General features: G+C 44.1%; 2 protein-coding genes across 6 annotated transcripts; both read left to right on the top strand.

Moving 5' to 3' along the window:
- The first annotated feature begins 1,107 nt into the window (after positions 1 to 1,107).
- Positions 1,108 to 22,123, top strand: zbtb7b (zinc finger and BTB domain containing 7B). 4 transcript variants are annotated; one of them, XM_034610329.1, is made up of 5 exons: positions 1,108 to 1,693; positions 3,478 to 3,479; positions 4,019 to 4,129; positions 17,833 to 18,905; positions 19,019 to 22,123. In XM_034610329.1, the coding sequence occupies exons 4-5, from the start codon at positions 17,839 to 17,841 to the stop codon at positions 19,647 to 19,649; spliced, it is 1,698 nt and encodes a 565-aa protein (XP_034466220.1). In that variant the 5' UTR covers positions 1,108 to 1,693; positions 3,478 to 3,479; positions 4,019 to 4,129; positions 17,833 to 17,838; the 3' UTR covers positions 19,650 to 22,123. The 4 variants fall into 4 exon arrangements, with proteins under 4 accessions (XP_034466220.1, XP_034466221.1, XP_034466219.1 ...); XM_034610330.1 differs by lacking the exon at positions 3,478 to 3,479; XM_034610328.1 differs by lacking the exon at positions 3,478 to 3,479 and having other exon boundaries at positions 1,108 to 1,809.
- LOC117776429 (NADH dehydrogenase [ubiquinone] flavoprotein 1, mitochondrial-like) lies at positions 21,058 to 26,407 on the top strand. 2 transcript variants are annotated; one of them, XM_034610332.1, is made up of 11 exons: positions 21,058 to 21,137; positions 23,807 to 23,831; positions 24,109 to 24,185; positions 24,290 to 24,460; positions 24,566 to 24,749; positions 24,829 to 25,018; positions 25,222 to 25,434; positions 25,514 to 25,680; positions 25,764 to 25,845; positions 25,938 to 26,083; positions 26,174 to 26,407. In XM_034610332.1, the coding sequence occupies exons 1-11, from the start codon at positions 21,058 to 21,060 to the stop codon at positions 26,267 to 26,269; spliced, it is 1,431 nt and encodes a 476-aa protein (XP_034466223.1). In that variant the 3' UTR covers positions 26,270 to 26,407. The 2 variants fall into 2 exon arrangements, with proteins under 2 accessions (XP_034466223.1, XP_034466222.1); XM_034610331.1 differs by lacking the exon at positions 21,058 to 21,137 and having other exon boundaries at positions 23,535 to 23,831; positions 24,103 to 24,185.
- The last annotated feature ends 10 nt before the right edge of the window (positions 26,408 to 26,417 follow it).

The following is a 26,417-nucleotide window of genomic DNA, read 5'->3' as shown; positions in this document are numbered from 1 at the left end:
CTTATAATATAAGATGAAAAAACGATATATAATAAACTACCAAACACAATACAGCTAAAATTATCTTATTAACTTTAACACACTAAAGTACTGATTAAAAATTATTGCATTAGTAATAATAATCCAGAAATGTAATAGACAATGTATGAAATAACTGTGACAGAGTCCATTGTGCTGTATAATGAGTAATTATACGTTTGATACTTTATTTTGCTAATCATTCTTTTGTACTTTTTTTTTTGTAATATTTAGAAATTGTTTTTTTAAACTCTCATTTAAATTATAGTATATATATACTTTTACTTTAATTAGCAACATGGATACTTCAACCGCTAATGATTACAACTGATTATTTCTTGTTATAAGGCCTCGAGCTCCAGGTTGGGAACTGAAACATGACTTTAAAACATACATAAGTTGTATTTAAGGATTTTGTCTGGCAGCACAACCACAGAACGAGCACAGATTTAAGGTTTAGGGGGGTGGTATAGGTGGGCTGTCTGAGCTCACCACAAAATTATATATAGACTTCCTGCTCCTTTTCTTCAAACCCACTGTGAGACGCACTCCAGGAGCTGCACGTTGACGAGGATGGGACTCAAGAGTTTGACAGAGCGAGGTGATTCCCAGCCCCAGAACCACTTCAAACAGGATGCATGAGGCCTAGGTTCAAAGAAGAATTTCTTTTTTAAAATGAAGCTGCTGTTTAGTGTCTGTGCTTGTGACACAAAACGACACACACCTCTCTTCTCTCTCTTTGGAACAAAATGCTCACACATGGGCCTCTAGTGTGTGTGTGTGTGTGTGTGTGTGTGTGTGTGTGTGTGTGTGTGTGTGTGTGTGTGTGTGTGTGTGTGTGTGTGTGTGTGAGAGAAGGCCATGTGTGTGTTCTTCATCTTATCTCAGTCATCATAAAAAAGTCCCTGTTGTTCTGATGTTACCCTTTTCTGTCCTCACACTGGATGTGACACATCCTGCACCAGTTTCATTTATTGCAACAACAACAGCCTCCAACTTGAATCTTCGTGTGGAGCTGACCTCTCCCCACCCGTGGTCACCTCCACATGACTTTTGAGGGAAATGTGCTGAGTCATACAGGGGAGGGGAGGTGTGGGGGAGGTGGGCTAAGTCCATTATTTCGATTGAAAGTGCTTTCAGGTAAGCATCATGGAAGAGATCCCCTTCAATCCGCTTTCGCTGCCCCGCGCCCGGTCGCTGTTCAGCCCACGTTCGCGCGGCTGCGATGCCCGAGGGAAGGAGAGGTGGGAGGAGCGGGGTCTCCGAACCTGCCCACCCCACCTCTCTCCTCCCTCCGGCCGCCCAGCACCGCGACAGACACCGGCGCCGGCCTATCGCACCGGAGCCGGACCCCCCGCATCCCTCCCTGTGCCCTGCCCACCCCGGCGGTCTTCTTCCCCAGCCCTGCCAGAGCCAATCCGCGAGTGGGTGTAAGTAGGGCAAGCCGCTTCCTGGTTCTCAGAAAGGAGGAGCTGGGAGTCGGAGTGGGCCAGCGGCAGGCGGCAGGCAGGGGGGTCAGAGCAGCGCGAAGAGCCGGGGCACGTCTGCGGGGAAGAGCGGCTGCACCACAGAGGAGCAAGCGGGAGGAAAAACGCTGACGCACGGCTTGGAGAAGAAGCTCAGGTGTGACGCGCCGAGGACGAAGCGAGAAGAAACAAACAGAAGGATTAAAAAAGTAAGAGAAGGAGAAGAAGTGAGCGCGGGGTGGGACGGAGCGATCCAGGAAGTGTGGAGGTCGCCCAGGTGGGAGGCGACGCGTCAGGACAGGTGTCTCCCCGCAGCGGCGCTCAGGTAACTGCTTCACCTGGCGGCTCCGAACGCATCCGTAAGGGTTGCATGTGATTTAGGTGTTTTGCCATGACAGCACCGGCTGGTCTCTCAGAATATAGCCTCCTTCCTCCCTCCTTCCCTCACCCCCTCCCTCCCGGTTCTGATCGGGGTCACGGGAGGACTCCTCCACGTCACGGGTATTCGGTAACTCCAGTCGACGTTTATTCCTCCTTCATAATAAAACCATGGCGCGCTTTGGCTTTTAGTTGTTTTTAATGGAACATTGGCTGCTGCGTCCTTTTTCTGGAGGCAGGTGCCTGCAGCCGCGGTGTTGCACACACCGTGCGTCCGTGCGCAGCGGCCAGGTGAGCGGGGAGGGGAGCCGCGGCAGCAGCAGGGGTCGGCGGGTACGTTCCTGGAGCCTCGGCTGCTAATTATAGCCGAGAACACCGACTGACATCCAAAACTCACCTGCTCTCACGCACATGACCCGCCTCTCTCCCCGCTCGGCTCACGGGCACGCAGCGCGGTGCATGTTGGACTTTTAGCCTCTTGCAGCCCAAACGACCTCCTCAGTGGTCTGTTAATCATCATCATCATCACCATCATCATCATCCTCCCCACGGCGCACCCAGTGTTTTATTTTAATCCTGCCACTATCCCATGTTGCACTGGGACGTGCTCAGGCTGTAATGTTAGGTTAAGGCCTCTGCCTGGCTGCGTGTGCGTGTGCGTGTGTGTGTGTGTGACAGTGGGCTTGTGTGTGCGTGTGTATCTTCGTGTAGCTGACTCGCCCCTCTGACAGACCGGCCTAACAAGCTCTACTGGCTTGAGTTTGGTTTCCCTGTCTTAGGCACAGCCTTTCGGTTAAATATTTAGACGTCCATGTAGGTAATTAATGCCTTTATGCCTTCTAGGCTCAGGTGTTGTCAAAGTATTTTTGTGTGTGTGTTAGTTTGTTTTCTGGCTCACCTCTCAGGCTCACAGGTCTGGAGTGGGAGGCTGACACATCGTCTCCGGCCTCCAGCTTTGACTGAAGGGAGGAAAAGTCCCCTTGAGTCCCTTTTTGGATTCCTGTTTTTGTTTCACTCTCTTATTCCCACTACACACACACCACCATCATGTGAGTGGACATCTCCAACGCTCTCGTGTCCTGGGACGGTCTCCTCACACGCGGAAGAGCCGTCAGGGTTTTCAACTAAATTCTTAATGGCAGCTCTGTTTGGCCTAACTTTGTCTGCAACATAATTAGACATCTGTGCTTTATCCCCTGTTCACGCTGTCCTGACATGACCCCTCCACCCTGCCCTGCTTTCTATACAGGCCTGCCTTGTTCTTATTGCTGATCTCCCCTCTCTTATTCCCTCTGACACTCCATCGTGTGCTCTCTATGTTTGATCTGAATCTGCAGACACATGGGTATTTTTACATTTACCTGTATTTCTTTGTGAGCTTTGGAATTCATGAAGGATTCACCTCTGTACAACATGGTAGTGATCAGTTGTTATCTTGGTGTGTGTGTGTGTGTGTGTGTGTGTGTGTGTGTGTGTGTGTGTGTGTGTGTGTGTGTGTGTGTGTGTGTGTGTGTGTGTGTGTGTGTGTGTGTGTGTGTGTGTGTGTGTGTGTGTGTGTGTGTGTGTGTGTGCGCTTTCTCAACCCTACTGTCTGTTGGAGATCTTTTTTCATCAGAAGTGAAATTAGGAAGCGGTCGGTCTCTATCCGCGTCTCTCTCTTTTTCTGTTCTTTTACAAAACCCCCACCTTCTCTTTTCGCCTTTCATATAACCATCGACTCACTGAGAAGATTTTACCCTTTGAAACAAATCATTAAAAATGTCTTTAATGTGAACATTTACTGAAGTCAGATCTCACTTGTGTTGTCAGCTGCATCTCCAACAACAGAACTACCTATCCCCCAGTTTTAGTCTGCAGATGAATATGATGTTATATTTATTAAACTAATACAGATTCCAGCTTTAAAACAAACACAAACCTGTATTTAATTCATCCACTTATCCTCTGATCATTGTTAGAAGTGCCTGCTGAACTTTTATTATTTAAAAAAACTTACCACAAAGAGCATCATGTATTGTTTGACACTTCTCTCCTCAGATGATGTTTGGGTATGAAATATTATTATAAAAGCAATGTTACAAACTTGACTTGAATCAAATATGTGTGTTTTTTTTGTTGAATGAATTCTTGAAATGCCTCCTTGTGTTTTCCCTCAGGTGTGTGACCTCAGCTGACCTTCAGAGCAGCAGAACCAAAGAGGAGGGGGAGAGGAGAGCGAGAGAGACAGAAAGCAGGCACCCATCTTCTTCTGGGTTTATGGACTTGAGGTAGAAATCACCTTTTCCAACACACTTTTATTTATACTCTCAACCATGGTTAGCAAAGGCTGAAGGCAAAAGTGTAGAGCCTCAGTCGGAGGTGGGATGAAAAGGTGGTCCTCGTGAAGAGTGTGGAGACTATAGACAATAAAGTGGGAATTAAAGACATTCAGTGTTGCTCTCGTGTGTCAACATGAGAAGTAACAGAAGTTGAACGAATGAAAAAAAAGCTGAGCGAGAAGTTCAAGCTCCAAACATTTGGCAGATCACGGCGTGACATTTATTGTGAATGTCTGATTGTGGGTTTTGGAAAGGGCGTGGTGGTGGGAGGAGGTTTTCCAAAGCTATTTGAACAGGCACCAAGCGCCAAACTACCCGAGTTATGGCACCTTAACACGGCCACGTTGAAAGGTGTGGCAGAATGTCTGCCATCGTAGAGACAAATGAGGACAACAGTTGGACACTGTTGGACGGCCACATTCATGCACGTAAGAAGTGATGGAAACATTTGTGTGAAGAATGGTTTAGAAGAAGACGACTGGTTAGAAACTGCATGAGTTGGGTGTGATTGTCAGTTTTTGGAAAGTTGCAGAAATTCTTGGCTGCAGCCTTTTTAATGCTGACATCAGAAAAGTGTGGTGGAAGGGATTTTCAAAGCTTTTTAAGGATTTGACAAACATCGAAGTTTGAAGCGTACTGACGCGTTTAAGATGCTTTTGGTTAAAAGCCCAAGTTTGACTTGTTTGAGGCAACGAGGAAAGTCGGAGCAGACGAAGTGAGATATAAATTTGTGTGATGCTTTTTTAAAAGCTTTTTTTTCTTGTTTGTCGTAAACCTGTATACGTTAGATTTCTGTTAATAAGCACCCCCTACAGGCACAGACGTGAATCAGAAATTGAGTATGAGGTGTTTGACAAGTTGTTTTGCTTGTTGTTATGAACTAAAATATCATAGAGTAACCAGGTAATTTAAGTATGAATATATTATATTTATAAATGATTTAGTTACAGCTGTTAATCACAAACCTAATAATCTTTACTAATGTCACACGATAGTGTTATTGTACAATATATGAAATGTATGGATTCACATTCACACTAAGTTTGATAAATTCTAAATGAATTCCATTCATCAGGCTCAGTCCACTAAACAGATAAACTGTAAATAAACCCTGACTAACTTCATTTTAGTCAAACACTACTAATATGATGTTGTTGTGGGTCAAACCTCACTGACGTGCATGAAGGGTCGGAGGGGAACCTTTTACAGGGGCGGGGCCTCTTCAAAACATTTCTCGTCCTTGGAAAAACAATATGAGCCGAATAAAGTGGTCAAACATTTAAATATTTTATAGGCAACCTGGAAGTTAACTCCTCTGTGGTTTCATGACTGCAGACGCTCCATAACTGCTATCGGCTTTTTTAAAGACGGCTCGGGAATGATGCCAAAAATAAACGCATGTGTTTGAAACGGGCCGAGGTTATTTATAGGTTTTTATTATATTGGATAATAAGCACAAAGCAGCGCTGCCTTTGTGAAGCTCTGAGGCCTGATTGACAAAAGTATAACAGTACAGACTAAATGACACATTACGATCAGCTCAGGCAAACACTATCTTAAATGATCAGCAATGAAACAAATATTAAAAATGGCTATCTTGATATTATATGATAATGATAGACTCATTAAATAAATACAGGTTCCAGCTTTAAAACACAAACCCGCATTTAATCCTTTATTTTTAATCTGCTGCTGATCATCGTCAGAAGCAACAAGAAAGCGTCCTTTCTGTATTTTGAAATAATTAGAATTTTAGCCCTTAAAAAGTGTGTATATATATATATATATATATACCTTTTATGTATTACACACTAGGGATTAAATATGTTCAGATATAGGTCCTAATTATGTTATTGTTCATTTAATGCTACTTCTGTCGCACTTTAAATATATGTATTTTTTTTTAATACAAATATTAGCGTGCTGTGATAAAAGTAAAACTAAGACCTTTGCTTTGTCGTCCTGTTTTGTTTGGTATGCGGTTATGGGTTCTTGTTTTGTTGACATGGGCAGTTTATATATTTATGAATATTATTTTATTAGACCAATATGAAACTGATAAAACACCCTCGTCCGAATTTATCACAGTCCTCTCGGCTTGGATTATGGATGAGGCTAATTCTCTACCACTTCTTCAACTTATCTTTAATTGTGAGGAAGTGTGAGTAATTCTGAGACTCTGATATTCCTCCATATCTGTCGTACTTTAAGTTTCACTCATTATGGCCTCAAAAAGTTGCAAAAACATTATTAACAATTATTATAAAAGCAACATTACATAAATTCTCGCATTATAGGAATCGAAGTTGTGTGTTAGTGTGAATGTGTTTATAGTGGGTAAGAAGGTATGATTAATCATGTGACTGTGGCTTTGCTGGAGTGTGACTACCATGTGTCCCTAAACTGGTGGGTTGGGGGGGAAGTGACATTGAGTGGTCTGTCAGATGAGGAACACACACTCACACACACACACACACACACACACACACACACACACACACACACACACACGAACACACCCGCATACATATAGATATACACGTACACAGTTCCAGGAAATGCTTTAATCAGGGCATGTAAGCCCTTATAAATTCCCCCTTTTCAGACATGGGTCTTTCAGTTTCATACAAAGTGACTGAGTGGGAGGAAGGTGGGGAAAGAGAGAGAGAGAAAAGGTGGGAGTTGAAAGAAGTAAAGGTTTCTCTCTTTGCCCCTTTAAATTCGAGGGTGTCTCAGCCATTTTCTCAGGTGCAACATCGATTACGAGAAAATCTCCCAATGTTGTTTTGATTTGCGGCTCATTGTAACTAAGAGCAAACTTGTAATCGGTAACTCAGTTTTATGACAGAGAGTCTCCTTTACTATAAAAGGCATCACGTTGGCCTTTGACCTCTGGCAAACGCAGCGTTTTACACCATATAAGGTGGACGTTTCCCCACATTGAGGCACAAGGGTGACTACACAGTGTCTGTAATCCAGTCTGCCGCTACTACAGTTGAGTCTTGCCACCACTCGATCTGTGTCAATAGGGGAAGTTATGTATCTGCCATTTCCTCTTTTCAGTCATGAGATTGTGTCGCATTTGACAGCCCTCCCTCGCTCTCGACCACCAGCGCCGCAGCCCACGCCACCCCAGCATTAACCAGTCAGCAGGGGTCCGTGACTCTTCTTCTTCTTCTTCTTCTTCTTCTTGGAAAGAGTAGTAGAAGAAAAAAAGGCTTGAGAAACAGCTACAGGCGGACAGAGTGATCATGATTCAGCTCTTCTAGTAACACTGCAATTGATTCTGTACATATTGAGTGGGCGGTTATCATAAATAAGTACAGTGAGGCAACACTTCAGGGAAAGTGAGAGCAAACACCCAAACAGAAGCAGGCAGCGGGAGTAAGTGATGCTGAAACCGACCCCCTTTCACATGCGCTGTTCACAGGGGAAGCACAGCTGCAAATGGAGGCTTTTATTCCTAAAGCCTGCAGACCATCCCCTTTGGACAAAACAGCGTCGCTTTTGTTCATGTTTAAGAAAACAAACATGATTGTTGTTGCAGAAAGGGCACATGACACATCATATAGATCATGTTCTAAATCCTCCCAAAAAAAATTGGCCGTTCATCATTCAGACTGTGAAGGAGAAAAAAAAAACACGTCCTTTTAACCTGGTCTGTCGTCATTTTTTGTGCTCGCACATTTTTGACACTACAGCAGTGGGTGATGTAGTTGTGCACCAGTAAGCAGGATCACAAGTTCCTCACTGAAGTTTCTCTGAACTTCTGATATAATTCATGGAATGTAGTTCCAGTAAAGCGACAGCCCTAACCCTCCCTTTCTCATTGTCATTGATTCACATCTTTCACTCATGTCCTCCCCTTATCGTTTTCTTTCTCGTCGCTACAACAGCCAACTTTTCTTTGTTCTGTTTTTTTGTCTTCCATTTATCTCTCTATCTCTTCTAGTGGTCGACCATCTTCACTGAGCACAGGAAGAGGAAACTGATCAGGATCAGTATGTTTTGCGACATTTGTGTGTGTGTGTCCAGCGCTTTTGCAATGTCTTCCTCTAAAATGGTCAGTTGTGTAGGAGTACACCAGTTGTTGAGACCCTCCCAGTGATGTGGAAACTCAGTGTAATCAACACACGCGCACGCACTCGCGCGCACACACACACACACGCGCATATGCACCTTAACAAAATTATGTGTCTAAACGGGTCGTCTTGACAACAGATATTTTAAGTTTTGGATTCAGATTTTTCATGTGGCCTCCATCATGTTTTTCTTCGGTGGAAAACATTTTCATTGTTTGCATGAATATATTTACAAGAGCATCGTTTCACTACATGAATACACACTGATAAACTGTAAAAAATCATACTATTGATATACATCGTTTCTTTCACGTCTTCCTCAGACTCTTGCCCAAAATCCATCTCACCTCCTCACCTGAGGGGCAAATGAGGCGAAGAAAGAAACATAAAATATGTAGTTGAGTTGGCGGTTTAGCCTGAGATACTTTTTTTTTAAGCTTATGGTTTGCTTGAGTTTTTCATCTTTACTACCTTTTTTTGGTCCCCAGCTTGTGGTGTTCTTGTGAGCTGATAGGTGTTTTGTCTGACTTTGGTGAATAAGAGAACAAGGTGGGGATATTTTAACCAATACACACTCACACACTTGCATATATACAATCTTATATAAGTATTTGTGAAGGTTTGAAAAAAGTTATTCACATTTTTAAACATATTTATTAGTCTTTTGATCAAACTTTATTTAGAATCCAAACAAAACAATTGTTTAGGGACATTAATTGAGAGACAGAATATAGAAAATAACAATATATAGTCATTTATGCTAATTGAAAATGAAGACAAGTATTTATGCTTTGCCACTTTTTACATGATGCATATAGAAATGAAATACTGTTCATGTAATATCACCTTACACATGCAAATAACAATTTAAAAAGAAACAGTGCAGCTAAATATTTTAGTTTCAGGTTTCTAATAGACAAAAGGCTCCATTTCATAGCGTCAACAAAATAATAATTTTGCAATACTATCGTTTGCAACTTTGCGCAGATCTTGAAGGCGTCTGAAAGTCTCATAATGAACATCCTACTTTCCCTACTGAAAATAATCTCTAATGTAAAACATGCAGTTAATAGGAAGTTAATGTGCAAACCATTCATTTGGTTGATTCTCAACGTTGACGCCTCATAAAAAGCTGCAAACTGGAGGTCGACTGAGTCCTGGGTTACTGCGCTTGGTGCTCTGCTCCGCGATGACACCTACACACTTCATTTGTTTGCACAACGGCGCGACATGTTATAACATCCCCGCTGAGTTTCAACAGTGCTGACAAATTACAATGTGCTTCACTGCAACGAATGTCATTTGCTGTCGTACAAAAAGAAAGTTTCCTTCCCTCCTGGCGTATTAATTGATGCAGGGTGCAGTATGTGATTCCACGCCCACGCACCTTGTCACCCCAGCGTTCACACACACATGCACAGTTGTGTGTTGGGGGTAGAAACTGCTGACCAGATAAGGAGCTTGGAGAGAGGGAGAGTAAAGTGTGAAACCACTCCGTCAGCATGCCTTCTCTCTCACGTCTGTGTGTGTTCTCCATCTTAGGCTGAAACTCCCTTTTGGTGATGCTAATGATAGAGGTGGCTTCTACCACAGACATCTGCACGCACGCACGCACGCACGCACACACACGCACACCTGCAAGGACTCTTGCTACTTCCTGTGGCTGCGTGCATGTGTTAACCTCTTGCTTGATCGCTCCGTTTATCTCCCAGTCGTCATGACACGGCTCCTCTCCCTCCTCTCTCCCTCTGTCTCCCCCCTTCCTCTCCCCCTGTAACACAACTCTCTCGACTCTTGTTTCATGTCTCCTCGCTAACACAGATTGTTTGAGGCTGGGACTAGATTTTCCTGTCTTCACCTCCCCTCTTCACTGCTTTATCTCCCAGTGTATCTCTACACCCACACCCCATTCACTCACTCGCACACTCAGGCTCTCTCATGTGTTTCCTCCCCCATGTCCTACTGTTTCTTGTGTGATTTCTAAGAACGTGTGTGTTTTTAGAAAACATACCTCCCTCATTTTCCTTTTGTTGTCTCATCTCAAATCTCAGAGCGTTTTCCTCTTTCCAACCTCAGATTGATTTCTTTTCCTGCTCCTGCTCTGTCTGTGGCAAACACAGCAGACGTATTACACCTTACACTCATTTCAGAAAGTTAAATAAGCACTAAGATTGTGTTTTTGTCATTCTTCTACATTTGGTATTAGGTTGAGTAATACATATGAGTAATTGTGGTATGGTTCTTCATAATTAAAATCTGTAAAGAAGAATTAGCTTAATGTTCTACAAAAAAGAGTCTTAAACAATTAATTTATCTTCCAAACTCAAAATTCTAAAAACTGTATTCATCCCTCAATGGGCATTTTGAGTAAAGTTAATTTACATGTGTTAAAAAATACATAAAATTAAATACATACATTTTGTGTTTTCCTTTTATTAAGGGCTGCAATAATATTCTATTTTATTCTACAATTATTTCTACCTGAGCAAAATGACAAATAATATCTTATAATTTTATTTAGTGCAAAAATCCCTTGAACAGTGAGTTACTGGCATGATGTTGTCACTGATGCCCAGTCCTCATATGTACATTATTAGCTGTACAGATTTAAGGAAAGACACATTTTCTTTACATTATTTTATGGTAAGGAAAATGTGCCAGCTCATACATGTGCACCCAAATGTCTCATGTCGCATGCGTTGATAAGCCGATAATCCTGCAGCAGATTCACGCTGGTGTTCAGGTCTGGCATGCAAACGGGCTGCTCTTATAGCTCACTGTGGTGTGGGAGGGCGAGGGGATAAGGGCCTCCACTCTGCCAGCCAAATGAATAATGTAATGTGTTCTAGGAACTAAGACCACAGTGTGCACATGCGTACACCAACACACGCACACACACTCCCACTTACACACACACCATAATGGCCCAGTTACAGTAAGGACAGAGGAGGAGTTGGTTGCTGGGGCTTCCTTGAATCAAAGACTTCTGCTGAGTAACACCAGCTGAACTGACTTCTCTCGTTCTCTCCTTTTTTTTCATTCCTCCTCAGTCCAGAGTTGGCAGAGGGGCAGTTGTTCTAATTATCATGATGGTGTCTCAAGTCTCGTCTTTGACAAATTCAAATGCTGATTCAAATTCTCCCCGGTCGCATCTGTTTTTATATCTGGTGGTGGGATGCAAATGTTGAGTCTGAAGCGAACTGTTGGGACGCAGAGCGGCTGGAGCTTGTGTTTCGCTGCCCAGAGGAGATGAGACGTGTTATTGGAAGACGTGTCGGTTCAGTGTGGAGCCCGGATTGGTGTGTAGTTTTGACCATAGTAATGTGAAGGTGTTTGCACTCAGATGGTCCTGTGAGCGTGCTCTGCTGGGCTGAAAGCAGCAGCTTGGGTTTGGCAGATGTGCGTGTGTAGTGTGTAGTGTGTGTACTCTCATCTCCTCTCATGCTTCCTCCTCCTCTTCTCTTCCTCAGCGAATGTGTCCCAGCATCACACTCCCCTAACTACCCCCAAAATAAGTGTGTAAAAAGAGAGGGGGGACATTTTTGTCTTTCTTAACCTTTAAAACTAGTCTGTCACAGAGAAGAAGAGTAGTGAGAGGAAGACGAGTGTGTGGAGGAGAAACGGTACGAACTTGAAACTTATTTTCCATACGTTTGTCTGCTTTGTTTTTGTTTGTTCAGCATCATCATTTGTTTTGCTTCAGTTATGAATATCAACTTGATTTTATCTGAATGAAACACGTGTGTGTGTGTGTGTGTGTGTGTGTGTGTGTGTGTGTGTGTGTGTGTGTGTGTGTGTGTGTGTGTGTGTGTGTGTGTGTGTGTGTGTGTGTGTGTGTGTGTGTGTGTGTGTGTGTGTGTGTGTGTGTTTCATTGACTTTACACAAAGGATATCTGCTCCTTATTTCTGAGCATTTTATAATAAAAAGTATTTTTTGAGTTCCCACCAGTTTAGAAAATTGTCCCAAATGGGCCATTACACAAAATAATTTTGGCACAAAAACATGTAAAATTGTTGCAAAAGTTTGTTAAGTCTACTTTAAAATTGTCATTCCTTACCTTTTCCATTTAATTTTAATTTCTGACTTTGTTAATGTATTGGAATTATCCATATTCCTGCCCTTCAGAGATTTAGTACTGTGTGCTGAGAAACAACACATGCAGTGAACCATACATGCTCACATTTACTAGCATACACACACACACACACGTACAGGCACTTTGGAAAATATCTGACATCAGAATTCATAAAAGCATTTCTCCTTCTCCCTCTCAGCCACACTTTTCTGTGAACAGTATAAAGTCATATTTTCCCCCTTAGCGCTGGAGCCTGATATAATTGAGGTGGACTGGGAAAACTTACAGCCTTTAACGGAAAATAAGAGCCATAAAAATAATACTAACAGCTCTGGTTCCAGTCGTCACATGCTCTCAGTGTGTGCAGTGGGATTCTGTGATACAGACGTTGGACGGATACCATAACCTGCTTTTAGGAAGGAGAATAAATCTTTGTTGTGCAGGTTTGGTCAGTCCTGCAGCTGTCACTTTCCTGGCCTGCTCACATATAGTCTTTTTTTAGGAGTCAAACTAATTCATGGAACTTGTACTGGACAGTAACGGAGGATTTAAGTTTCCATTTCCTCTTCAGTAAAAACGAATCCTCGCTGTGTTCTCATCTCAACACGGTTCATTTGGTTTCGGCTTTATTTTAAGATGACACACAACCTAGTCCAATGGCATGCGGCTCTCCTGATTCGATTATTAATATATGGCGAAACTAATGATTAAATCTTGATTTTTAAGTGAGAGGAAGAGCGTGCGCATAACGAAAGCAAGGGACGAGGAAACCGTAGAGTTGCAGAGGAGGTGAATTCCTCCGTCGTCATGAAGAGTGGGAGGCGAGAACAAAAAACAACGAACGAGATAAGAGATCTGTTGCTAAAACTTCATTTGGATCTTCCACCTACAGAGAGTTGAATTGTTCAATCTATAAATACTCTTTAAACTGTTGGGCAAACTGTCAACCTCGCCCTTCAAGTGGTTTAGTAATTGTTGGTCTAATATTTGTATATACATTGTTGAACATTAGAATGTTCAACAAAGATTAGTGAATTGTATACAGAGTGAAATTAATACAAAGATTTCCTCTGTAAACACTCTGTAGGTGGACTTTCCCAATAAAGTGTAACCGAACTGTAGAAAGGATAATATCTTGACATGTGTTCCATCAAAAGTACATTTAAATTCACTCGATCCAGATTTTTATTTCTCTCACCCTTTTGAACCAAATTGTACACACTCATACTCATTTTTTTCAAGATCACCGAATTATTCCTCCGGAAAACTGATAAAATGTTCCTGTCTCGTAATGAAAGTGATAGAATAATTCCTGGATCAGCACCAAACTTTAATGGATTCTTCCCAGACCCACACATTATTCTTCCACTAAGTTTTGTAAAAAATCCATTTAGTTGTTTTTGTGCAATTTTGTTCACAATCCAACAAACCAACGAACAAACAAACTGACAGAGGTGAAAACACAACCTCCTTCAGGTGAGAAATTAATAGATGGCATATTTTGAAAGTTAAAACACTTTTCATGAAGTGTTTGTTGTTTATAAACTTAAGTGACATTAAACAACACATCTAAATGCAAACAGGAAATATGAGTGATTTGACTATAAGGCATCGAACCTGAATAAACTTAAAATGACACCAACTCTGGTGTATGGTGCAGTTTAACATGTGCATGTGAACTAACATTATATAACTAACTAGTTTTTCAGTGGGCCCTAAATCTACTCTATCTGTGGTATCTTCCTGTGGGCTCTTTGTTTTGAGAATGTGTTGTAAGATTCAGCAACTTATGCAGATGACATGTCCTTGGTTAGCAACAAAAAACAGAAACAAGTTGAAAAGGAAGGAGAGGGGGGTTTAAGAACAGTGTCTGTGTATGTGTGTGCGTGCGTGTGCGTGTGTGTGTGTATGTGTGTGTGTCAGTGCATGTGTGTGTGCGCACACGTCATGATGTCTCAGTATTATGTGACTCACACACAGACAGAAAATTGATGGGAATCATTGTAACTTCTTTGCAATCTTATTATTTTCCGAACACGTCTTCGTTCAAAGGCTTATGCCTGAAATAACGTGCTTCAACCACCCATGATGTGTGTGTGTGTGTGTTTTGTCTCTCCCCCGTGCCGGATATCGAACATGCGTTCTTGTGTGCTGCAGTGCTTTTTTTATCAGATTTTAGTCTTTCTGACTTTTCCCTTTTTGACGGCTTTTCAGAAACATGATGATATATTGTTTTTATGCACATAATAATTACTATTAGCAGGGGTCCTGTTTTTACTATGGATGGTATCAAACAGTGAGACTTGAATCTTTTATCACAACTTACAAAGATACAAACTGTACAAATACAAGGTCAAGTGATGCTTTTAAACTTTGTCCTACACAGATTTAGGGAGTCAGATAATGTTTCTCTTTCAACCATGATGCTTCTTCCACAAGAAGTGTTATTATATATTCTGATGATATTACTGGACATGTGTGTAGGATGTAGCGATGCAAAAAAGTTATTGTATTTATTGATGAATCTGTATATATAGTTTTTTCGAATCGATGTTTGGTCTCTGAAATGTCAGACATACTGGTCTCAACCTCCCAAAGCCTGAGGTGACGTCTTCATATGTCATGTTTTGTCCAAAAGCCAAAGATATTCAGTAGCAGATAAACTGAGAATCAGAGGTCGGCTGGCATCTTTGCTTAAAAATGACTTAAAAGATTAATTCATGATCAAAATAGCTGTAGCTGGGATCTGTCAATTGACTAATGTCATTACAGCTCTTGTTTGATGTAAATTAAAAAAAACTGTGTGTCTGTGTGTGCAGAAGACAACGCACAACGCATGCCTCTTAACTTCCACACGTCTCTGTATCAGCAGTCGCCCAATCAAATGTTCTTAACAAATGTCCTCGTTGCCTCAAACAAAGGCGATAACGCTTATGAAAATACTTTGGCTGGAAAAATAACCGTAAATATCTGTTGTCGAGGCCGTGCTGTTATTCAACCACAAGCCGTCAGTGACGTTAGTTTCAAAGGAAGAGCTCTGTGCACCTCACCCTCTCTGTAGTACGCTGTCGTACCATTTAACTCTCATATTGCACCGACCTTATGTTTGTTCTGGGGTGTACTATGACTCATAATGCCAATATGATTTTGGTTCTTACACAGTTCTTCAACTTTGACATTCTCTGACTAGACTAAATAAATATTGGTATTTCTGAGGTGTTTTGGTTGCATGTGCCGGTTTCCTGCCTGTCAGACCCGCTCAACTCATGCTCGGGGTTTGAAGCTTGAAGGTTATTTATTCTGCATCATCCACGGTCCGACCATGACATGACCCTAGATGCACCCATCCACCTGTTATGCCGCTTTCTGAGCGGGCAGAGGGCGACGAGGCAGAGATCCTGTTTATCGGAAACTGTTCGGAAAATGGGCCGTTGGGTTTTGGAGAGGGGGGTGCGTAGGCGACCCGGGGGGGAGGGGTATCGCTGAACCTGTCTTTGGCGCTGTGCACCCTCTTTTGATACAACAGGAAGGAGAGTGAGTGACAGAATGTGCGAGAGAGGCAGACATCCCGAAGGAGAAACGCTTAACCCCAACGTCTGACAGAGAGATCAGACGTTTTAAGTTCTGAGCGTAGAAGGAAGTACAAAAAAAAACAAGAGTTGTTTCCAAAAGACGGAGAGGAGGAACGCGAGGGAGAAGAATCTGTTAGTGCACAGAGCGAAAGTATGGATGCCATGAGGCGCACGCTGCGGACTGTGCCCGTGCCCATAAAGACAGGGAAGGTAGGATCAACATTTACTCAACCTCTGGCTGCATTAGCTCCTTCTCGGCTGCGTTGGATATCGATTCGAGTGGTTGGCAAAGATGAAAAAGTTTGAGCTGCACAAAAGCATTGGCAAGTTTCACAGAAGTGTAAATTTAATTACTTTTACATCTACCTTTTTTTGTTGTTGTGTGGGTGGAGCACGATTGTATGTTTTTTTTTTTATAACTAGGTTAGCGTTAAGATCATCACATAACAGGTTAAGCCGAACAATGGTGGGAAGGGGGGGAGCCGCAGACTGGCACGCAATGTGTGTGCATGTGTATTGTGTGTATGTGCGTGTGTTTAATAGGGTGTGTTTTGGAGCAGGTTAGTCAGGTGGATGTGCCATGGTTGCACAGAGCCCTCTGGGCACCGTGCGAACACTGTTATTGGACGGCCAGGGGGCTGCCAGTTGCTATGGGAGGGAGATGAAGGGGGGGGTCTGGGGGGGTGAGTTGTTTGTGGAAAATCTGGTCCGCTCAGGTAGGTAGGTAGGTAGGTAGGTAGGTGTGTGTGTGTGTGTGTGTGTGTGTGTGTGTGTGTGTGTGTGTGTGTGTGTGTGTGTGTGTGTGTGTGTGTGTGTGTGTGTGTGTGTGTGTGTGTGTGTGTGTGTGTGTGTGTGTGTGTGTGTGTGTGTGTGTGTGTGTGTGTGAGATATTGTTGAGCAGGTATATTGTGGACAGGGTGAGGTGCGAGCTCAGGGAGCTAAAGAAGGGAGTTGTTGGGTCTTATTACCAGCAGGCCTTCTTACGTCAAAGAGACAATTAGAGTTATTGTCCTTATTTGACTCAAAGGACATTTTACCTTAAACCCACTGTCCATTCACTTTACAGGTAAATATTGAGCAAAAGTAAATGACAAAAAGAATTGAGAAAATCCTTTGGCATATGCAGTTTTCACAAAAGGTTGTAATTCTTGCTCTCTTTTTTTTTTCTTTCCTTCCTCATTCTTTCACTGGTACCCCCCTCCCCACCCCACCCCCCTCCACCCTCTCGCTGCTTTCACCCACTCTCACCTGTCACTTCCTCTGTCACGTCTTTCTTCTCTTCCTCTTCCATTAGTCCCTCTCTTTCTTCGCCAGTTATTTTAATCAAACAGCTAATGCTATAAAGGTTTCACGCAGGAATTAACCTACTGCCCCACGGTTACCACACCTACAGTGCATTGTGTAATCCTGTATCCCTTCCACGTCACTGCCATCGATCATTTCCTTTTGCATGTGCCCCTGCTCCGACAATTAGTTCTTCTTCTTCTTCTTCTTGCTTTTGTCTTTTGCCTCTTCCGCCAGCTCTCTGTCCTTTCTTTCTTGAATTCTTCCACTCGTGACCCAGCCCTTGTCTCACTGGCCAAACTTGCAGCCTCCTGATTTAGCAATTGGGAGAGAAAAGTACTGGGGGGATGAGAAGGGGAGGATAAGGGGAGAGAGTTTGTTGCTAAGCCTGGTTTAAATAGTCCCTCACTTGAAAGAGAACTCTCTGAGCCAGTCACGCTACTGTAGATTTACTTTTGGGACATTGAAGTTTGGCTCGGCTGAAGGGTGAACTCTTATTCTTCTGAACTGCAGCAATAGAATAATCCTAATGCTTTTTAAAATAAAATAAAACTGATTTCATCCACATCAAGAGCAGATTTTGACTTCATTCAGGCACCAAAGTGTAACTCACCTGATCTCATCTCTCTGTCCTGCAGGTGGCAATGTCTCCAGGAGAGGACGGTCTGATCGGGATCCCCTTCCCAGAGCACAGCAATGAGCTCTTGTCCCACCTCAATGACCAGAGGAGGACGGGGCTCCTGTGTGACCTCACGCTGACCTCCCGCGGGGCTCGCTATCCAACTCACCGCTCTGTCATGGCCGCCGTCAGTTTATACTTCCGTGGGCTGTTCGGGGCAGAGGAGGGGGGCGGCGAGGGCGGAGGGGGCTTCAGCGTTTGCCAGCTGGACTGTGTGGCACCCGATGCCCTGGACGCCTTGCTGGAGTTCGCCTACACCGCTACGCTGACCATCCCCAGCTCTGGCATGAGAGACGTGCTGCGAGGCGCTCAGCTCCTGGGCATCCAGTGTGTGGCTGATGCCTGCAGAGACATCCTGGGGGAGACGGCGGAGGCAGAGGGGGAGACGGCAGAGGAGCAGAGAGTCCAACACACAGCACCCAAGAGGATGCCAGAGGCAGAGAGGGGTATAGCGAGATGCTCCCGAAGAAAAAACGACAAAAAGAAAGTGAAAAAAGTTGGGTTGCATCACATCCCTTCCTCGGCTTTGATCCCATCACCTGCTTCTCCCATCTCTCACCCTTCGCCTGCATCCGACAGCCTCCGCTCGTTCCCGTCCACCCAGCCGCCCAGCCCCGATCAGGAGGAGCCCAAATTAGGGCAAAACGGAGGAGACCCCAGGTTGATCAGAGAGCCAGGGAGGGGTGCCACCATGAACGGGGGGCTGCTTCACTGGCTGCATGAGCGACCGCGTATAGCCCAGCCTCCTCCTGTCCCACGATCGATTGATAAGCTGTCGGAGAACAGTGACATGGAAGGTTTTGGCGATGACAGCGTGCTGATGGGAAGCACTTCCACGCCTACAGCTGTAGCTGAGCGAGGAGCGGCAACGTCAGCAGTGGGAGGGGGGAGGAAGAGGAAGTCTCAGACGCCCCAGCAGTGTCCCGTCTGTCAGAAGATCATCCACGGAGCGGGAAAACTGCCCCGACACATGAGGACACACACCGGAGAAAAACCCTTCCAGTGCTCTGCCTGTGGAGTCCGCTTCACCCGGTAGAGAGAATTCTTTATATGCACAAAATATACATTTTAAATTTTTCATCATGTGTTACTTGTTTTATTCTTCCGTTCTTTACCATTCATCCTCCTGTCTGTCTCCCCTTCAGGAATGATAAGTTGAAGATCCACATGAGAAAACACACAGGCGAGCGCCCCTACCCATGCCCCCACTGCCCCGCCAGGTTTCTACACTCGTACGACCTCAAAAACCACCTGTCCCTCCACAGTGGGGCACGACCCTTCGAGTGCCCACTCTGCCACAAGGCCTTCGCCCGGGAGGACCACCTCCAACGTCACCGCAAGGGACACAGCTGCCTGGAGCTGCGCACACGCCGGCCCAGGCGTGGTCCTGAGCTCATGGAGGATGAGAGAGAGGATGGGGGCCGGATGGAGCACTCCAATCCTCTTGAGGCTTTGTCGCAGGCCCACTCCTCTGCGTTTCTCTCCAACACGGTCCTGGATGGTGGGAGTGGGTCCAGCGCTGGCCCTTCGCTGCTGTTTCCAGGCGACGTCGAGAGGGGCCGTTTCGCCCTTCAGGCTCTGGCCCAGCTTGGGCCTCACAGGCTGGCCGGCTACCCTCAGCTCTTCCTGCGGGGGCTGGATCTGCGAGGGGCCAGAGAGGCGGAGATAGAAGATCCAGGGGGAACCCATTCGCCGTCTGCGTTCCGCGATCAATGGGCAGATGAAGTAGAGGAGGAAATCGGAGATGAGGAAGTCGAGGAGGAGGAGGACGACTAGTGGAAGGAGAGTGTGTGTCTGTGTGGTAAAGCATCCACAGTAAAAAATAAAAAAATAAAATAAAAATCTCACTCAGGTGGCTGGACTAATGACCTGCTGCTCCTATATAGAGAGCGCTTTAAAGAAAACTATGATATTTAAAGAAAATTATGGAAAACGGGTTTTCAGAGATATTTTAAATGTTTGTCTTCTGGCTTTTGGAATTTAATTTCATTTGTCCTTTTAAATTGTATTCCTTGTTTGCTGTTTAATTTGGATGTATTTTAGGTCTGAGCTGTTTCTTTATGATCGTATTTTCTAGCTGGATGTGTGTGTGCGTGTATGTGTGTGTGTGTGTTTTGAGTGTGTGTGTGTGTGTGTGTGTGTGTGTACTGGGATGCTTTTCACTATGCAAACTAAAATCCAGAGCTGCAACATGGAGGGATATTTGAAGATGTATATTTTAGTTACAAATATAATGTATTGATTCAGGTGCAATCCAGAACTCATATCATGTAGATCTCAAGAATGGGTGTGTGGGCTCACTGTCCTCTGGTGGTTATCAGTGGAACTGCAGCCTAAATCCAACCTGCACATTATAAGCAATAATGTTCTTTTTATCTTTTCTTTCTGATTTTAGAGTCTTTGCTTTGATTTGGTGCTTGAACCAAAGATTGTAGTTTTGTTTTTCTTAGATCTCAAGTTAACAGGAGAGGAGAGAAGTGATTTGTGGCCAATGTTGGGTTTGAAGAGAAAAATCCTGCCCGACTGTTTTGATCGCCATGAGAAAGAATCCGCTTCCATATGTGAGTGTTGCAGAGCGGTAGAGCTCTGTGTCCGATGCCTGACCAAAAGAGACGAAGTTTGGATGAATGCGTTGATGCTGATTAAATGTTGAAGACAATTCTTCCTTTTCCCAGAGGCTGTGGATTTCAGTCTTCCAATGCACTCCTTAAGGTTCCATGTTCGGAGAGAAAAAAAAAAGTAGAAAAGGGAGCCAGGTGAGGGTATGAATGATCGCTTTCCCCCTGTCTTCTGTATTTATTTATTTATTGTTATTTATTATGGCTCTTCTGCTGAAACTCTTGCGCGAGAGCAGATCCAGGGTTGGAAACAGATCACGACCCCTTTACTCGACTAAGTCTTACAAGAAGCTGCATTGCGATATAGATTTTTGGCTCGACATCTCCATATACCTAAACGCCTTTTTTTTACGGGCTGCGTGTCTTCTTTTGGCGATTCTTCCTCAAAAGCGTTCTTTGCACATTTAACCCTGTCAGGTACTGCAATAACACAGGCACATTCCATCCTCCGGGGTAGAGAGAGAGAGAGAGAGAGAAGGGAACAGAGCAAACAAAACTTTTTGTAACTGGACCACAAGATGACTTTGCTGTTTGACGTTTCCATGCTTTTCTGTTGTTGAATCAACATGTATAGTACTGTATCATTGCATGGCAGTTCTTATAGATCGGCCACCGCTGTGTCTAAAGGGGCCATTAACTTGTGTTTGTCTATCTTTGACCAAAAACCTTTTTAGTTTCATTACGCTTCTCTGGACCAGTACATTACAGGGTGTAATGCAGTCGTTAATGGCTTCTGAAAGACATGCTGTTGTTATTTCCAATTCCTGTGATACCCATGTAGCCAGAACCTGCTGTAGCAGTTGATCCGGTCTGGCCTCGTGTGCACTATCCGCTCCTTGCTGTGTAGTAAACCATTTTTTTAAATTTCCTGTTTATTTGCACTATGAGATTTGAGAGCTTCAAGCCTTTTTGTCTGATTTTCTGTCTAGTCCATTAACTCACTCAATACCATTTAAAATTTGTGATCGAAATAGACAATAGGACGACGTCTTTGTAACCCACATACATCGAATACTCTTCCTCCTGTATATTGGTACAGTTATTGTCAAATGTAATATATTGGGAGTTGCCTTTGGGTTTTTTTGTGCTGCAACTATTCTCAGGAAATCTTGAGCGATGCACTAAGTGATTATACAAAATTATAAAATGGGAAGAAATAGTTTGGTGCTACAGGGCGACTCACACTCTTCATGTTAGTGTAAGGCCAGTAGTTTCAAGAAGATGTGATTTTTGTATTTTAACATTCAAAGAAAAAAACTATGATTCAAACCTATCGTGAGGGGAAAACAGACAAATGAAAGTAAACTGCTGGCCTTACTGGAACCAGTCCTACTGGAATGGCGGTGTGACAGTTGGTCCTGTTCGTGGAGGGTGTAGCTGCTCCCAGTCGGAGCAGTGTGAGTGAATGAGGGTTAACTGATGCCAGCTGTGAAGTGTGTGTTTCTGTGTGAGCTGTTTGTTTTCTTGGCTTCGGTGAAGGGACATGGGGTCTGTAATGAGCAGAGACCCCGCTATCAGGGATACATTTTTTTTGTCTTTGAGTTTTTAGTGGAACCTTCTCAGAGCTATGAATTCATTTTCCCATGTTTCAGTTCTTGTAAAGAAAAGAAATAAAGATATCTAAGCTTGCAATTTTTGTTTAATGTGTTGTGTGAAAAAAGTCTCTTCTTTTTTAAAGCAGATAGTGATGTTCATATTTGTTACAGTTTTTCCCTTTGGTAGACAAACTGCAATTTTATTTATTCATCCTTTATTTAACCAGGAAGATCCCATTGAGATACAACATCTCCTCTGCCAGGGAGTCATGAAATATAAGCAGGGACAAAAAAACATTCTAAAACATGGCAGAAAAATTAAAAGCACATGTTAAATATAGTGGTCCAAATAAACCTAGTTTCTTAAATGCTTGAGCATTTCTGGACTGATACTTTGTGTTACTTGGCCAAAACTGAACATCTGTGAGAGGAAAGTATATGAAATGATATTGGCCCAGTCAAGCTCAATTTAAGAAAATATGAAGCTGATATAGCTTGAAATAATGTCAACTGATGTCAGTGCCCTTTTCGGAGTCTTAAGAATTCCGTTTATTTCTCCACATTGACCCCTGTGGGGTAGTATCGCTACATTAGCAGACATTAGCATTAGCAGACATTTAGGCTAAAAACTTTGAATGTCGGGGCTTCTGGACACTTGGATGACACCACGGGGCAGCATGGAGGAGTTAGTTAACTCTGTTTTCTCATAAAAAGAGCGGAGAAGCCCCGGGTGTAAGCTCGTCCTCGATCATTAGCCAGTTGCTGAACCAAGCTCAGAGAACTGCGTCACATGAAAATTTGCAACAACCAATTTACATCGTGTTTTAAGCCTAAAACAGGCTAAAAACTTGGTGTAAATGATGCAGTTTCGAGTCGAATATGAATGTCGGGGCTTGCGGACACTTGGAGGACACCACACAAGGCATGTTGTGTTTTTTCTGTTGTTTTTTTACGCCTGAAGAAGACGACACCATTGACTTCAATTGTATTGGATTCGGATGCAACGCTGTTTACCCCTGAAACTCCAAAAGTGTCTTGTGGACTCAAACACTTCACCCAAACCCTCCATCGGCTTAGTGGTGAGTAGAGAATGAGGGAATTTGACTCTTTCACTCTAATTTGGCCGGCCTCGCACCAGGAAGTACATGTATTTAGACAGAAATTAACCAAATACAATTTGAAAACAACTTAAATTGAATGCTCACAGGCACTTGCGGTCTACCAGGAGCATTCTAAACTATTACTATCTAATTAAATTATGTTCAACCGGTTTTAAAATGTTTTTTTATCTCAGAACGTTGTAGGGGTATTAACAAGCCACCTCTGTTTCTGAAGAGAGGTTGTGAAGGAAAGGAAACGTCTGTTCAGTCAGCTTCACATTTCACCGGCTGGGGTTCACTACACTGATATAAAACTAAATGACAGTCAGAGGTCAAAGGTTATTCTGACTCTGGACCCTGATACTGACCCCTAACAGTGTCCGTTTGTGCACGTGTGTGAAGTGTTGGATACCTGTGTGCGCCGCAGGGGAAGCTGGGAGATGAAGTGACGCGCTTGCCAGATAATCCTCTTAGTTTAATGAAGCTGCAGAAGCTCGTTCAGCAGGAAGCTCTCACACATCGATTGAGCTGCAGAAGAAGTTGAACAGAGGAGAAGCCTCAGGAGATTCAAACAGTTTGTTGTTGTTGTTGTTGTTGTTGTTGTTTTCTTCCTCCTGCACGATGCTGCCGCGACGGACGCTGTGGAACGCGGTGACGCGTCAGATCACTCCGCGGCTGAGCTACAGCAGCACAGCACAAACTCAGGTGGGCCTGTTCACCCTGCAGCTCTATTTACTGTGTACACAGCAGATCACTGGGTCACAAGACACTGATGATACTTTAGATCAACTTGTCTCTGGTCTTACCTTATTTTCATATTACATATAAATTACAACATTTCAACAATTCAAATAATGTTTTAAGTCAGTATTACCCGCATTAATATGTTTGAATGAGAATAGGCAGCTCACAAATTCATAATATTCATAAAATTCTTTGGATTGACGAGCGTCCAAAACCTTTTCTCTGTCACCAGGTGAAGCCAAAAAAGGCCACGTTTGGCTCTCTGAGCGACCAGGACCGGATATTCACCAACTTATACGGCCGGCATGACTGGAGGTAAAAGTATTTAATGTAAAACCACCCTGCCTGGTCTCTGATCACCTGACACACTGTAAAAATCATCGTCCGTCTCACGATCTCTGTCTCCTTCCTTCTACCAGACTGAAGGGAGCAGCAAAAAGAGGAGACTGGTACAAGACGAAGGAGATCATGCTGAAGGGACCAGACTGGATACTGAACGAGGTGAAAATCTCAGGGCTGCGGGGCAGGGGGGGGGCAGGCTTCCCCACTGGAATGAAGTGGAGCTTCATGAACAAACCCAGCGACGGCAGGTAGGAGCAGAAAATAAATCAACATCTGTGGGAGACTTTAGGCCATAGTGCCCACGTCCAGGTCTGCACCAGTAATGCCACTGTGCTGATGTATCCGTACCCCAGGCCCAAGTATTTGGTTGTGAATGCTGACGAGGGTGAGCCCGGGACCTGTAAAGACCGTGAGATCATGCGTCACGACCCCCACAAGCTGATAGAGGGCTGCCTGCTGGCTGGAAGAGCCATGGGAGCCCACGCTGCATACATCTACATCAGAGGAGAGTTTTACAATGAGTCATCAAATCTACAGGTGCGTAAACCCACACGGATGACTGGCGTGCAAGTTTGTCTCGTGCTGTGGTGATGATGATGTATTTTCCCTCAAACAGGTGGCTATTAATGAGGCATACAAAGCAGGGCTGATAGGGAAGAACGCCTGCGGCTCTGGGTTTGACTTTGACGTGTTTGTGATGCGAGGAGCCGGCGCCTACATCTGCGGCGAGGAGACGGCCCTCATCGAGTCTCTTGAGGGCAAACAAGGGAAACCCCGACTGAAGCCACCGTTCCCTGCAGATATAGGTGAGGCAAACAGTCGGCTCCACAATCCCCTGCATCTAATTTCCTACAAAGTCTAATAAGGGGTTAAAGGGAAAGTTCACCCAAAAATGAAAATTCACTCATTATCTTCTCACCCCTATCCCTTTAAGAAACTGCACAATAAGTTTACATTATCAGTACAGTCCTTATCTGATTATTCACTCTGGCTGCATCTCTCCCTAAAGGGGTGTTTGGATGCCCGACGACTGTTTCCAACGTGGAGACGGTTGCTGTGGCGCCCGCGATCTGTCGTCGAGGAGGAGCCTGGTTTGCCAGCTTTGGGAGGGAGAGGAACTCTGGGACCAAGCTGTTCAACATCTCCGGTCACGTGAACACGCCGTGCACGGTGGAGGAGGAGATGTCTGTTCCTCTGAGGGAGCTGATAGAGAGACACGGAGGTGTGTGTTTACAGTCCTCCTCTTGTGTTGATGCTGGTTTACTTTATTAGATGTTGACCTCCCCTTCGATTTGGTGCAGGAGGAGTGAGGGGCGGCTGGGACAATCTATTAGGAGTGATCCCAGGGGGGTCCTCCACTCCCATCATCCCTCGGCATGTGTGCGATGATGTTTTGATGGATTTCGATGACCTGGTCCGCGCAGAGACGGCTCTGGGAACTGCAGCCATTATAGTCCTGGATAAATCGGTAAAACTCTCCCTGAATAATCCCACGATGCACTGCACCTTCCCTTAAAATCAGACTTCAGTGACGATGTGTTTTCCCTGCAGACTGATGTGATTAGAGCCATTGCACGTTTGGTGGAGTTCTACAAACACGAGAGCTGTGGCCAGTGCACCCCCTGCAGAGAGGGTAAGGCACTGCAGAATGTGTTCCACCCCCAATCCAGCTTGTTTGTTGTTTTTGTGTGTGTGGACCTCCTCCCTCTGCATCCTGTTCCTCAGGTGTGGACTGGATGGATCAGATGATGTGGAGGTTTGTGCGAGGAGAAGCAGCCGTTTCAGAGATCGACATGATCTGGGAGCTGAGCAAGCAGATCGAGGGACACACCATCTGTGCCCTCGGGGACGGAGCCGCTTGGCCTGTGCAGGTGACATTTCTTGGAAGCTTTTTCCTGACATGAGATTCAAACGAGTAGCAATTGGTATTTTTTTATTGTTCTTTGTCTTTTTATCTACAGGGCCTAATCCGCCATTTCCGGCCAATCATGGAGAATCGCATTGGTCAGTATAACAAGAAAAACCCTCCAAGAGAGCCGGCGATTGAGATGATGTGAAAGTGTGATGTCCATGTCAGCTTTCTGTCTTTCACAACCGTATTATTTTAAAGCTCATCATGTTAAATGTGTAAACGTAAATGGAAACATTAATTTTGGGCATAGTTTTTCAAATTAAAATGCTTTTTCTTGATTGTACAGTATAAGA

This window comes from Hippoglossus hippoglossus, chromosome 16, assembly GCF_009819705.1.
Source record: "Hippoglossus hippoglossus isolate fHipHip1 chromosome 16, fHipHip1.pri, whole genome shotgun sequence".
Classification (NCBI taxonomy): Eukaryota; Metazoa; Chordata; class Actinopteri; order Pleuronectiformes; family Pleuronectidae; genus Hippoglossus; species Hippoglossus hippoglossus.
The sequence above is the reverse complement of the archived record's forward strand: the minus strand, read 5'-3'. Positions and strand labels throughout refer to the sequence as shown.

Excerpts from the sequence above, each read along its gene's own strand:
- zbtb7b (XM_034610327.1), top strand. The coding sequence starts at position 16,064 with ATGGATGCCATGAGGCGCACGCTGCGGACTGTGCCCGTGCCCATAAAG. Across the intron at positions 16,121-17,832 it reads TGCCCATAAAGACAGGGAAG|GTGGCAATGTCTCCAGGAGA; the intron begins GTAGGATCAACA and ends TCTGTCCTGCAG. Across the intron at positions 18,906-19,018 it reads TGTGGAGTCCGCTTCACCCG|GAATGATAAGTTGAAGATCC; the intron begins GTAGAGAGAATT and ends TCTCCCCTTCAG.
- LOC117776429 (XM_034610332.1), top strand. The coding sequence starts at position 21,058 with ATGTATAGTACTGTATCATTGCATGGCAGTTCTTATAGATCGGCCACC. Across the intron at positions 23,832-24,108 it reads GCAGCACAGCACAAACTCAG|CCAAAAAAGGCCACGTTTGG; the intron begins GTGGGCCTGTTC and ends CACCAGGTGAAG. Across the intron at positions 24,186-24,289 it reads TACGGCCGGCATGACTGGAG|ACTGAAGGGAGCAGCAAAAA; the intron begins GTAAAAGTATTT and ends TCCTTCTACCAG.